Source organism: Vespa mandarinia, chromosome 2 (assembly GCF_050613455.1).
Source record: "Vespa mandarinia isolate Hongniang chromosome 2, ASM5061345v1, whole genome shotgun sequence".
NCBI lineage: Eukaryota > Metazoa > Arthropoda > Insecta > Hymenoptera > Vespidae > Vespa > Vespa mandarinia.
This window is the reverse complement of record NC_140811.1, coordinates 12,794,658-12,809,908: the sequence shown is the minus strand read 5'-3', so window position 1 is coordinate 12,809,908 and position 15,251 is coordinate 12,794,658. Positions and strand designations below refer to the sequence as shown.

The following is a 15,251-nucleotide window of genomic DNA, read 5'->3' as shown; positions in this document are numbered from 1 at the left end:
TTGATGAAAAAATAGGATTAGGCAACATATACGCATCGCATTATCGCGTAACGTAAAAATATTTCAGTGTTAGCATGTGAGTGGTGAATTTGAGCGTCGCAAAAAAAAAATGATAATTGAACAGTCCTTTTCATGTCAAAAAGCCATGGAAATTCGCGCGAAGTAACACTTTGCGAAGGCGTATTTTGACGAACAGGAAGCCTCAAAGTCGGTAGATTGCATGCGATCCAAAGTTTGAATGAAAACGCAAAATTCATACGATAAAGAGAAAGAGAGAAAGAGAGAGAAAGATTGATATGATTCTCATGCTTTTCTATTGCAAATATAACGCTAAAAATGTACAATCTGTATATATACTAAGGAACAAAATTATAAAAATTACTGCAACTCAAATTAAGAAGTAGAATTAATACAAAAAATACGCAAGAATGCCTAATTAAGCTTTCGTACGCTTTACATGCTATCGCAATATTTAGTGCACAGAAATATTCAAATTTTGGGCGGCATACAACTATCTAGAGGGTGATAATCAAGCTCGTCGCAGTCATTTATTAAAATTATTAAAAAAATATGATTTCCTCAAAAAAAAAAAAAAAAAAAAAAAAAAATCTAATAAGATTAACTGATAGAAACAAGTATATTCCTATATAGAATAATATGCTTAATTAAACACCATATCAAATTTACATTATTAAATTATATTCCATCGACTATTCATTTGGGAGATTTTCAACTGAAATATAATAATAATAATAATACATACATACATACAATCGGGGATATCGTATATATGTTAATATAAACTTACTTCGAACGTGTATACAAATAGTAACACTTCGCTTTTAGGTAAAAAAAAATCTACGAAAAAGGGTGGTCCTACATACATATTACTTCCGGAATAATTTTCTAATACAACAAACACTATCTACCTCTAAATGAATGAAATTATAAGTAGGTTCTATTTTCTTCAAGGGGAAGTGAAATTGTTGTATAGATTCATAAAATACTAAATTTGAATTCGTAGATTATTAATTCGATATTCTAATTTAATCTCAACTTAAACTAACTTTCTAAAGAAATAAAACTATGACTTTATCAATACCTGCTTTAGCAACAGATCGCTGTTCGCACTGAGACAGGTTACCAGATGTTTTGTAAGTTCCAAAAAGGATGCTAGGACTTCCGTAGTCAGATGATCTCTACTAGCTCTCTGAAGCATGTAACTAATTACCAAAAATCCACGATTCTGTACCATATGTTGTTGAACCGTTTGAGAGCTCTCCACAAGATCGCATATAAAGCCCAACAATTTCGAACTGAAATATAAGAAAATTCAATCTCAGTTTTGTTCATACGTTTCCTTTCATCAAAACTTTAATGTATATAAAAGAATTTTTTTTCTTTTTCTTTCTTTCATTTTTTTTTTTTTTTATTTTTATTCTTTTTTTTTTTATTTTTACCATAATGTAGGATCTCGCTTGATGTCGTTCGGTGCTATACAATCATAAGGCATATCTAATTGCGAAAAAAGAGGAAATAGCACTTGGATACCACCGATCGAATTTAATGTACTGTGTATCGAATGTGTTATAACAGCCTTGACATCCTAAACAAACAAAAGGATATTTAAAATCAATAATAAAAATTATTCATTATGTATGTTGACATTATACAATTAAGAATTACAAATACGTACCTGGAGCATTAGAGCATGCGGTGTATGTACAAAATACGGAACGTTGCCTTTCGGTGCACTTTGCAGGCAAAGTTGAGAATCCGTAGCCACTGGGTTGTACATGAACACAATAGCATTTGACAGCTTTCCGTCGTAAAGTACCTGTTATTCCACACGCGCACACACACACATATGTATTTTAATCGTTCATCTAATAATCAATAACTTTAAGCGCCTTCCATCAAAACTTTTGGTAATCATAATAATACTTTCATTAATATGATTAGCAAAACTATGATAATAAATGGAAAGCATAACGCCCGACGGATTTTCATTCAAAATCGTAGATGGAACTTAATAATAATTTATACAACAACGTATTCATACATATGCATATATGTGTATATATATATATATATATATATATATATATATATATATTTGTATAATATCTTCACGATTTGTAGATTTATCCGTCGAACGATGACAGAAAATTAAAATCGATTGGAACACGTTCGGATTACGAAACTAGCATGCGCAAAAAATTGCATACTCTACATTGCAAAAAAAAAAGAAAAAAAAAGGAAAAGAAAAATAAAAAAAGAGATAGAAAACGTTGAAGACCCAACAAAATTACGTTCAATAATTAAGTGAAGTCATAATATTGCATCTCAAAGAGGAATCAAATTATATTGACAATAATACATCTACGGAGTAATACAATAAGGGAAATAAAAGGAGGAATATAATATCGAATAACATGTAATAAATAAATAAATAAATAAATAAATAAATAAATAAAAAAACATAAAAAATTAATTACCATATCTAAAAGAGTACGAAGCAAAAAGATTACAAAAAAAGAAAATGTAAACAAGATACATAAAAGTGGAAAAGTGATGGATACTAAGAAATATCGAAGAAATATATTCCACATAAGCGAACACCGTCGTTTCAATAGAAACGAGGAAACATAATTTCTTCTTAAATTTCATTTAATTACCTCGGACTCGAGTACGCAGTATATAAATGGAATAGTTCATAAGAGAGTGCAAAATGAAATATAAACGGTGGGCGAAAATAAAAACAAAATGCTTACAGTTTGCATACTTTGGTCCACCATGCTCGTGAGCTCCTGCTCATCACTCACCCTTTTGTGATTGTCTGGCAGATTCAGGTAACACTCGTTGTCAAAACGAAACTGACTCTGTCGATAGGAATCGAAGAAGAAAAAGAAGAAAAAAAAAAGAAGAGGTAAAAGAGGACTTTATATAAAGAATTAATATACTAATATGAATCAATAATATTTAAATAACATACCTTATATCCAGGTCCTAGTCTGTGCATAGCGCATATCTGATGAGTTGTCAGTGCCTCACTAAATAGATATATCGCGCTCATTTGACCACAGAATACTCGTTCCTCATCCAATTCTGGTGTAGCTCCGATATAACACTTGTCGAATGGCTACGAACAACGTTTTCGAACGTATTTATGTGTACAGTATACATGTAAGATAATATTATTCTGATCGAAACAGATCCTTTCTGTTTGATTTCGTACTATCTTTTTATAATAAATGTAATATCGATAATGAAAAACCAATTGTACAGTCCAAAATTTCACAAGTGAATTTATCCGTCCGACTAATTAAATACATGGGGAAAGTATATTAATCAAATCGAACAGAAATAAATGAAATTTAACGCGTTACGATACCTACAATATATCTTAACAATCGGACAATTATACTCTTACAATCGTTCATTTGATTTTCCGACGTAAAAAGATTTTTTTACAATTTTACGACTTTTTTCTATATACGACAGCTATGTGTTTTTAATCGGTATAATTAATCTCGTGAAAATATGAAATGCAATTAACTGAAGGATACTTACGTCGTTCGTCGACACAAACCATGCCATTTCCGTACTCGAAGCCAATTGACCATTGACCAAACACTTAATTTCACTTTTGGTCCATCTATTATATATGTACACTACGGCGATCATATACCACTGTAAAAATATTTAATCAGAAATGACTCTATCAGTGTTTTTACTTTCTCTTTTTTTTCTTTTTTCTTTTCTTTTTAATATGTTTAGTAAATGCGTGAATTAGAAAAAAAAAAAGAAAGGAAAGAAAAAACAAGAGAAAAAAATTTGTACGACGAAAAAATATATATTACATATACCTTTCGCGGTTGAAATTCATATTTGACACAGTGCTGGAAGCCCTTGCCCTTCACTTTCATAGACGTGAGGACTAAGCAATTGCCTACGAAATGCGCAGAGTATCCTACTCCTTTACTAGTTTTAAAACTGCAAAAGAAAAAGTACAAAAATAATAGTCAATAATTATAGAAAAATTGTTGTCAAAAGAGAAAAAACATAAAAAAAAATAAAGAGTGATTCCTGGTCAAATATTTTATTTGTTTTTTATACCGACCCTTTGTTTCCAAATTCGTGCCGGATTTTTTCACTATTTCCATGATTTTAAATTCGCGCTCTGACGTCACCGCAAAACCCAATTAACAAAAAGTAAAAAAGTATCTATCTGTGTGACATACTGAACGAGTAGTGACAATATATATATATCAACGTGCCCTGAAGGCGAAGAAAGTTTTGATTTAAAAAATTTTTTCGCAATCGCAAAGCTTTCTTTTATTTTTATCGAATCAATGTTTATCGAATGAAAAAAGGAAAACGGCGATTTAATGAAATTCATAAAGCGTGCCGTGTAAATTGTCTTGTAACAATAATAGGTCGACATATTTTTTTCTTCTCTTTTTTTAATTTTTTTGTTATTTTCTTTCTTTTTCCCTTTTCTTAATTTTTATTTCAATTTTAAAAAGGCCGTATTAAGGGCACGGAGGTTTGGTTTCCGTAAGGGCAGCAGGTTGCTTCAACTCAAGAGGGTGTTCTTGTAAAAGTACTTGATGGAAGAGCACTTGCCAGTAGAGGTACGGCTTTTCTCGTTCGATATTAACCGAGTTGATGGGGTCCAGACGAAACCACGTGGTAAATGTGAACCCGTTCTCGTGAGGCCACCTTGCTAGTGGAGGTAATACTATTGCCTGTAGAAAAAAAAAAAAGAAAGAAAGGAGTTGTGTTTATAACTCGCTATTATTTCTTTCTACAGAATCATTTCTTTCTACCACTCTTTTTTTTTCGTGAGATTGCAAAAGTTCTAAAGTATTTTTTTTTTCATGAAACTTATTATTAACACCATTTTTTGTTCGATTATACAATCGTATAATAAAACAATTGTGATATTCGATATGAATTTTATTGATAGATATTATTAAAAAAAAAAAAAAAACAAAAAAAAAAGAAAAAAAAGGAAAAGAACAGAAAAATTGGAAGCACAAATAGGAATAATTGTTGAAAGTTAAATTGAATATTAATACAGAAAGGAATAAATGTTGTAATTGTTACTAATAACCGTGCATCACTTAGGTCCACTATCGAGGCGAACATGTTCCACTTACGATGAACGGTTAATCCTCCCCTGTAGCCATGGGGCATCGTCAAACATTGTTATCGGCGTCTAATTGACAAGCCGTGTTTCACAACTTTGCGAACTTCACGTCAAATTTGTTATTGTATTAGACAACGATAGTTACTTTTCCCCGTACGAATCTTCTTCAATTTGTCCAAATAATATACTGAACGATACGACAATGAAAATATTTTAGGGATATTGATTTTATGAATACTTCATCAAATATGTTCTTTCGATAACAATATATCTTTATATCTCTATCTAAATATTATATTTTACGTTATAGATATTATACTTTTCAATCGAACGTATCAACGCAATTATCTATTGGGGATTAAAATAATTAAAACTTTTTTTTTTATCTTCTTTGACTTTTAATGATCGAATAATTAATAGAACATAACGGACGTGTCATGTAATCGTAACTACATGAGTCGACTGCTGAATGTACGATAATCGATAATACCTCGTTATAGCGATACGGTTTAATCTCGATTCTCAGGATTCTCGAGAGATTCAATACAAGGCTTCGTCTTTAAGATCTCGCGCTGTGGTTAGAAGGGATCGATACTATATCGAATTTAAACAACGTTAGTTGAAACGGGAGTTTCACGAAACAACGTGAATTCTCTTATCCGAAGTTTGATAGAGTTTAGAATCGAATAATATCTTCGATGAAGTTTTAAAGGTAAAAAGGAATCATTCTGCTAAAGGACACATCTCCATGTGACGCGAGTATTTATATTACTTTGTCTACGACAGAGAAAAGTAAAAATCAAGTTTCACTTACCGATCCTTTCCTACCAGGAAAACTGAAAAATACATCGGGCCCGTTTCGTTGCGGCATTTGACGAAGTACATTCAAGAGTTTCGCCGAATGTCGTGGCTATAAAACGAAAATATAATTTTATAAAATTGTAGGAGACACCATAAAAAAGAAAAGAAAAATATATATCTTTGACGAAATACTTTGATTTTCTTTTTTTTTTTTTTTTTTTTTTTTTTTTTCTTTACAAAAGACACTTTCAATTAATTTTACTTTAAAAGTCTTAATTAAAATTTTTAATAATTTACCCATTTCCCATTAACCGCTTTCATGGCACCGAAGAGAAGTTTCAGCTCCTTTACGGTGATACTGTAGCTCGCTAATACTCCAAGCATATCGATCAATAAATCTGCAAAAGAAGGTTCAGAAATTAAAAATTTTATTAAGATATACGCGACATTATTAACCGCATAAAATCTCTTGCGTTATAAAATCTAATATCTAAATCGTAATACTACGTGTTATATTTCAATGTCATTTGTGAGTCATAAAGAAAATTTGCGTAATATTTATAGAATGAAGAAAAAGCATCTAATTTACCTGCAACAACAGTCTCCGCTTGCGATAATCGATGCAGCACGTGTTCTATAAGACTTACATCTGTACATGCCTGTAAATTCCGAACGCTTTTCCTTAAAATCGCAATAAATACGCTCCATATTTCGGCCTGAAACATAAAATACGAAATATCTATTAAAATGTAAGAATCTACGAAATTCATAATAACAATTTGAAGTAATTAATATAAGCGTTTATATTTTTTCTTTTTCTTCTTTTATTTTTTTCTTCAATATGGATAAAGTATTTTTTAAAGTAATTATCGTCCGCCTATAACACTTCTTTTTCACTTCGGCGGTTTGCATTCTCAATTAAATCTGATTTAACCTTCATGAAAATAACATCATGATTATCCAACGCAGCTGGGAATTCCCAATGCAATTTGCACGATCCCAATTCGAATTGCGTATCTTCTGTTCCAAACATACAATCCGAGCCTATCGACAGTTCGTAGAGAAAAAGGAAACAATCAGAATAAAGATTGGAAGGAATGCATAGTACCGATTAAAATGGGAAAGGCCGTGGTGTAATTATCCCCGAAATTACCGAACTACTAAAATATTTCACTGCAGCGAGGCTAATCCAACGAATTTGCATACAACGAAGCCAATTTCGATCGATATTCGATACAAACATTGTCCCTGAATATTACGTTGCGGTATGCTTTTAACGATATTGGTGTATTGCAATCGTTATTGTGCATGCGCTCTTCCGCACAGCTTTCGCTTATTTATAATAAATAAATATAAATAGATATTTGTACATTTACTATTTTATAAATTGATTATTAAAAATATGTCAATTTTATCTAAGGATGACTATTTACGATAATAAAGAATATTATAGGATAAGTTAAATTTATATACGTCAATGTAGAATCAGTGCCAACTGAAATTATATATAACACTCTAACGGCTCTAGCTCTTTACGATGAAGTGAGCTCAATTAACGTGTAAATGGGGTATCTAGTATTAATGAAATCTCGAAGGATTAGTAAACATACGCGACCCTTCTCGTAGATTCAATATTAGTATTTGCGGATACACACGGTCTCTTTACACACGGAAACCTGGACCTGGCCAATAATTTCATTTGACTTCCGCAAAAACAATAGCATTAGGGCGTGTTCTTAATGATCCTTTCTTTGTTTCTTTTATCCCTTTTTTTTTTTTTTAGTTAACTTCTTTGTCATTGTCTCGATCGCTTCACGTGCTAAAAGTTCCACAGGAAATAAGAAATTTAAATAGTTTACTTCGTTTTTAAAATTATAACGATAAGATAAAAATGATATGTTTTAATAAAGGAATATTAAATAATTAACAATATGATTTATCCATAGATTTCGATAACATAAACGCCTTGGTATACTTGATATTATTGTAGTAGTATCACTGCCAGTTGTTTGATCTAACTTCGAAATATGTTCATTCTTTAAAGGATAAACCAAAAGCGATTTTGCGGTTCTCCCATGGGCTTGTTTCCTTTTCATTCTTCCTATCTCTTTCTCTCTCTTTCTCCCTCCCTCTCTCTCTCCCTCCCTCTCTCTCTCTCTCTCTCTCTCTCTCTCTCTCACTTTCTCTCTTTTTCTCTCTCTTTTTCTCCCTCACTTTCTCTTTTTTCTCTCTCTTTCTCTTCACTTGTTTCAAGATTTGCAAAATCGGACTCTTAGTAAGTACATATCAGTCTAATCCTTTATAATACCGCCTATTATATTCTACCTGAGCTCTTTAAAACTCGAATGGATAGTTTAACTACTGTATTATTTGCGATGAGTAAAATCCTTCCATTGGTACATAGTTTATTGTTCTGTCAAATTTTAGTCATAATTCAAATATTACAAGTGGAATAAAATAAAAGAAAGAAAAAATATATAAATAAATAAATATATATATATATTATATATTTTTATATATTTATATTATATATTATTATATATATATTATACTGTATTTTATACTTATGTATTTTTATACTTATATATATATATATATATATATATATATATATATATAAAGTATAAAAATAGGATACAGTTAATCCTCCAAAAACTTTTATTGTGTACAGAAAAAAAATTATTTTTATACATGCACACATACACACATATGTATACGGAGTTCTTTCAAAAATTTTAATTATGACAATTTATATATTATATATAACTAAATGAAATATTAATAAACGAGTCATCATTATTTAAACATTCCCAATTATAGATCGATTGTCCATAATTTTCTCACGTATGCAACTTATAATGCAGAATTTTTCGGAGAATTATCTTTTCGAAGACGGTTCAATTTTTATTTCTTCCTCTATTTTTTTTTTTGCCTTTTCCTTCGGTTGATCGACTCACCACCATCTCACATTCCGCATCGTGCATTAAAACGCACTTTTGGAGGTGGCTCTCGTTCAATGGCTACCCATTTTTCAACGAGCGTATCACGCTAAAAGCCAGCAACGACAACGGCAATGCCACACGGCTTTTAAAAGCCTGATTGCGACATTGAAGAGGGACATTCTTCAAACTTGCCTCAACGTTACTTTTGTTACTTTTGTTGTAGTTGTTGCAGGTAGTACCAGCTCTGGTCTCGATGGTTCTCCCGCCCACCCACTTTCGTGACTTATTCTTCCTCAAATGCTGTACAGTGAAACGTATACAATGTCCTCAAATCAGTCGTCAGCAGTGTTTCTTTTCCCGAAATTATCCGAAAAAAAAAAAAAATAATAAAAACACATTTTTTACTTTAATTCACGACAATACGCGTGCAAAATATATGTATGTAGGTACGAACGTACGTAACGATAGTAATATTTCACTCAAGTAATAATTTTCTTTAGAGGAATCCCACAATTTCACGTGGCAACAGCGGAGAACCTAGTTCTTTCATAATAAATCCACTCACTACTGTCATCTAAGCGCATTGTTGAAACGTACAATGAACCGAGCACGAATACTGTTTCCCATGCATATTTTTTGCATCATAAATACCTCCTACCAACATACGTTGTAAACTTTTTTTATCGTCTGTTCTAAAAATAATCACAACTTTTGCAATAAAAGATATACTAATAAAAAATGTGCTAATAAAAACATTTCGAACATATGATTTGAATAATTTGTAATAGAAAATGAAAATTCGAAGACGAATTTTAATCGAGGGAAAGAAAAATGTTGATTTGCGTATGTTATATTTATAAATTTATTTAAAATTATTTCCTAACTTGAAACTTCTTTAGACTCCAAATTTGATCGCTTTGATGATTAATTAAGTCATCGAAGCATACTTTTCTATTGTATATATATGCGCCGAATTATTCTATTTGTTTGATAAATTAAAGATTTTTGACGAATTTGCGAAATGAAACGAATTCCTTTGGAATATGTCCACTCACGCGTAAGAGAGAGGAAGAGAGAGAGAGAGAGAGAGAGAGAGAGAGAGAGAGAGAGAGAAAGAGTGAACGTTGATTAAATTTCAAGTAATTTCCGTTGGAAAAAGTCGTTCACGTTGGATCTTCACTTAATTGCTAATTACAAAAGCGATTAGTTATACGGTGCATATTTAATTACCACGAGTTTCATTGGTACACCACTCCCACTCTTTCTCTCTTTCTCTCCCTTTCTCTCTCTTTCCCTCTTTCTTTCTTTATACTCACATCACTCCAACAAATTTAAATCAAATTAAAAATTTTTTTAAAAATCCTAAATGACGTCATCGCAGTACTGTACAAATTTTAACAATATATTCTCTCTAAAAAATTGTAAATGAAATTATTCCAATAATAAAGAGTAGCAAAAAGTTGATTAATTACGACATTACATTACAATTAATTCTGCGAATATATATATATATATATATATATATATATATATATATTATTGGATTAAAATGAAATTCAAAAGAAATTAATATTCGAAATAATAGAATGAACAATTAACATCCATAATTTATTTTTAACAGAAACCAGAGAAAAGTTTACGCCTGTTCAATACATATATATATATATATACACAGCGTAACATTATCATATTTTTGGAAGGGTAAAAGAAAGAAGAAGAGAAAAGACGATAAACGAGGTTAAACAAAGAACTAGATAGGATCTCGTTACAAAGTAAGTGTTAATTAATTCCTTATAAAATCAGAATGGTCCTTCGCTCGGAGACAATGACTACGAACGAAGGACGATTATAACGACAATGAAGACTATGTTCCAATTTTCGTATCTGATACCGTTCCAAGATCTCCAATTCGATCTCGATGCACGATTCTTCTCTCGCTAGCTTCGTCAGACTCGTATTCCGTGCACGATCAACGATGACTCCTTCGGAATTAAATTACAGATTACGTAATAACACAAAGGAACTTGCACCTTTGGATATTCTCGAATATCCGAGCTTAGGTATTTCGTCGATACTTAGCTGTTAAACTCAAACAAACCTCAAAGTATGAATAATTGATGTTTCTCCTCACGGAGCGATTTCTATTATATCGATCTTCATCGTTGATTGATCGATATAGATATATAATATCTATCGTGAAATATAACGTAAGATACATAAATATTTTCAATAGATGTTATCTTCTATTCGATGATAATATATGCCAAATAATATCTCTAAATGTAATCTTTATTCTAATAAAATTAAAAATTAAGTAAATGCTCAGCGTAATAACACGAGTTCTATACATCAACTATATTTAATTTAACTCGGAACATTTAGGATTTGAAATAGTTTAATTCTACCGAGCTTTGCGGAGATACGGATCATTTCTCAACCGTGTAACGACGTAAGCTGCTTACGAAACAGCAGGGTTAAAGGTTTTAACTCAATCGGATAGATCGCTACCAAATATTCCCTTTGGGCGATTCCATCTCAAAAGCCTGCCTAATTCAAAATACGTAGGTATATATGTGTATTTTCAAATGAGAAATCCTGTTAATTTTGTACGATGGTTGAAATTAAAGAAAAAAAAAGAAAAAAAAAAATAGAAAAAAAAAGAAAAAAAAAAAAACAAGAAAAGAACAAAAAAAAATGACCAATAGTTTTAATTGCGACAGATATAAATATTTGCAAATTATCGAACAATATGATGATTATTTTTTTTAATTTTTTCCATCACGATTTCGATACCTAATATCCGATTATATTTCCAAGACTATACACAAAAACCATATTTCATATACTTCCTTCATCTACTACAGGATTAAAGGGTCTTAAAGGCGTACTACGTGCGACGATATTATGTACCCAGAGTTGCTGTTACATGAAATAAGTAAGTACAAACAAGTAAGACGCTTGCCGTTAGCAGATGGCACAACTAGAATGTATGGGTGTTTAGGATGAAAAGAGAGAGGAGGGAGAGAGAGAGAGAGAGAGAGAGAAAGAGAGACTCGAAACTCATTTCATAGGATGCAATGAATGGAGCAGAGGATTGCGTAAAGGATCGTTATTTTATGGAAATAATAAAGACCTTTATGTCCATAAGTGGAAATGAAAAAGAGAATGAAGGATGAAGAGAAAGAAAGAAAAATACAAAATAAGAAGAAAAAAATAAAATTACTCTAGTTTGAATATATTTACATTTTCTTTTTTTTTTTTTTTTTTTTTTTTAAGGATAAAAGAACGAAAAGTAAAAAAAAGAGATAACTAAAAAGGACCAAAAGGAGGAACTGATTTTGAGGAACGAACTAACAATAAACGCTGAAACTTTTATACTTTTATTCTACGTTTTAAGCCGTACCAGTGAGGATTTTTAAAACTTTTCTTTTAACCAACTTTTTTTTTTTTTTTTTTAACTTTAAATTGACTTCAATTGAATGCGCGGCTATCATGAATTAATTGTGTGTGTATTCGACCTAGGCCAATTGAAAAGTGAAAAATGGTTTGTTTCGCCGATATCGAAACTCTATTGCAATATTTCGATCAAGAGTGTTTTTTCTTTTTTTTTTTTTTAATTTTTATTTTACTTTCACTTTTCAAACAAGATCTATAGTTTATCAATTTTCGTTCAAATGGGACTATAAGATACCCAAAAGTTAGCCTTGAGAATCACCTTTTGTTATTTTCTTTCCGTTAAGTTTAATTATAAAGAAAAAGAAAAAACAAAAAAAAGATCCTAATTAATTATCAACTCGAGTAACAATGAGAAAGTATGTATGTGTAGTTACTTATACACTCACATCTACGATCGTTATTTATTAAGCATAATCACGTACATGCACTTTTATTAACTCTAAAATGTACAGCAAAAGCCTCGAATTTGTCGAACAAGGAAGTTTTAGAATGGAACAACGGAGAGGAGAGCTTTCTTCCTTTTTTCTTTTTTCTTCTTTTTTCTCCTTTTTTTTTTTTTGACGTTTCAGACAACGATGCTTTAAAATTACGAGCTTGTGATCTTTCTCGAGTTTCGACTTTAACGCTAATTAATTTGAAAAGTTCCTTTCCTTCTGACTTCGTCTTTGTTCTCTCTCTCTCTCTCTCTCTCTCTCACTCACTTCTCTTTCTTTTCACTTTATGCAGTGGATATTTGCACGATGGACGAATATCCACGAAGGAACACAGATTTTTTTCTTAATTCCTTTCTATCTTTTCCTCTATAGCTTTCTCTATAGCTCTCGTTCATCCGGTTACGTTTGGTTTTCCTCCAGCAGAGGAATTCGAGTACTCGCGCGCTTCTTTTTTCTTTCACTTCTTTCTTTTTGTTCCCTTTCCTTTTCCCTTGATCCACGAATATAGTTGTCTCTTCGTCGACCGGTCGGTCTTTTATGATAGAAAATTCATCTAATGACGCTACTTTACGTTGTGCGGAAGAATGGTTCCTTTCTTTGTACATTTCTTTTTTCTTTTTCTTTTCCTTTTCCTTCTCTCTCTCTCTCTCTCTCTTTCTCTCTCTCTCCCTCTCTCTCTCTCTCTCTCTCTTTTTCTCTCTCTCTCTCTCTCTTTCTTTTTCTCTTCATCCATCATTCCTTCCTTTTCTCATTCTTTTTCTTTATTTTCTTCTTTCATTCTTTGATATTACTAAAGTAATTACCTGAGTGTTCTGCGATACGTGAAATCATTCTTTTACACAAATACGTTACTTCTACTTTGAAATGTTATATTTTTGTTAACAAAAAAATTTTGATGAAAAAGAAACGAAGTAGAGAAAAAGGAAAAAAAAACGAAAAGATAGTAGTGAACATAAATGAATTTTATATAGAATGAGATATGAAACAAAATGAATAAGTTTTTTAAAAGTTAATAAATACATATGTACAGAAAGAGAGAGTGAGAGAGAGAGAGAGAAAGAGAGAGAGTGAGAGAAAGAAAGAGAGAGTAAATTTCGAATCATAGAGTTTACTACGAAACATTCGTAAATGTTAAAATTCCATCGGAAAATAATTATTTCTACCAATTTATCCTACGATAAGAGAAGTAAAAACAATATATTCCGTGATAAAGTACAAGTGCTTTTTCGATAATTACTACACTGTATATCTATTTCTTTTTGTTTATATCTTTATCTCTCCCATTCGTTAATACACATTTCACGATGCAATTATTTATAGGATTTAATTGTTTGACGGTTTCATTAGCAAAGGCAACGTTAATAAATATTCGCACCACCCCTTTTCCGTCATGCAACAGTAAATTCTCGGAAAAAGTATATATATATATATATATATATATATATATATATATATATATATATATATATATATGTAGAGAAACTACGTATGGCAGTTTGTAATTGAGAAAAATTAATATATTTAGCTTTATATAATCTTCCTCGTATACCTTCCTTGAAAAGAAATCAGCGATAAAAGAACGAAACAATATTTCTACCTTAACAAATATTAAATCTTACAATTATCTGAATTACGTTGAAAAAAAAAGAATAAAAATGGGTTGGATATATCGGAACGTTAAATTGCAATTAATATCCTTATGATATAAGGAAGAAAAAGTGCGGGCGTAAAGAACTATCTTTTTTGTAAAACTATGTATCGTTAGGATTAATACAGTGTTTCATTTTCGTCACTTTTTTTTCGAGGTTATTTAGAAAGATTCTTTTGACGTACTGAATTTTCCTTGTTTTTTTTTTTTTTCTTTTTCTTTCTTCACAACTTCTTTAATATCACAATTATCGTCATCGTGAAAATAAATTTGCAAAAGAAAAAGAAATGAAAACATATAGGATACATATATAGCGGTAGTATAGTATAGATATGAATAAGATTTGAGATATTATCGTTAATATGTATTTACAATGAAATTTTAGCAATGAATTTGAATGAAATTTTTATTCTTACGAATGGACTCCCAGGATGTTGCCGGTGCTTCAGTAGGAAGCAAAGGAAAACAACACGAGATCACTTCAACTCCTTTCCTCAACTATTTATCTTTCACGAATATTTAATCTTCCAAATATAAATCAACATTTACAAAGTACCTGAATGGGAACGTCTTGCAACTAACTTTGCTTTTGTCAATTTACCTTTTCCTCATTTTCTTCTAATTTTCTTTACAAATTGATTCAAAACTCGAAGAATCATAACTGATTGATAAAGATAAAATAATCATAAATATGAAGAAGACGAAGATAGATGGACATAATTTTTCATGAAGCATAATATTTATCATACTATTAATCATATACATACTCGGACAAAATTAAAAAAAAATCTTTTTATATATTCTTCCTTTTATAC

At 30.7% G+C, this 15,251-nt stretch overlaps 1 protein-coding gene across 2 annotated transcripts in view; it reads right to left on the bottom strand.

The window, feature by feature from the left end:
- The window catches only part of rg (A kinase anchor protein rugose), a 197,911-nt gene that overhangs the window by 85,162 nt on the left and 97,498 nt on the right, over positions 1-15,251 (bottom strand). For both annotated transcript variants that reach the window (XM_085655316.1, XM_035868671.2), the window contains exons 3-13: positions 6,546-6,672; positions 6,254-6,354; positions 5,970-6,065; positions 4,630-4,751; positions 3,870-3,996; positions 3,574-3,693; positions 2,996-3,142; positions 2,775-2,882; positions 1,697-1,837; positions 1,461-1,606; positions 1,103-1,316 (exon numbers count right to left, since the gene is read on the bottom strand). In XM_085655316.1, coding sequence (XP_085511442.1) covers positions 1,103-1,316; positions 1,461-1,606; positions 1,697-1,837; positions 2,775-2,882; positions 2,996-3,142; positions 3,574-3,693; positions 3,870-3,996; positions 4,630-4,751; positions 5,970-6,065; positions 6,254-6,354; positions 6,546-6,672 — 1,449 coding nt within the window. The remainder of the gene's footprint in view (positions 1-1,102; positions 1,317-1,460; positions 1,607-1,696; positions 1,838-2,774; positions 2,883-2,995; positions 3,143-3,573; positions 3,694-3,869; positions 3,997-4,629; positions 4,752-5,969; positions 6,066-6,253; positions 6,355-6,545; positions 6,673-15,251) is intronic.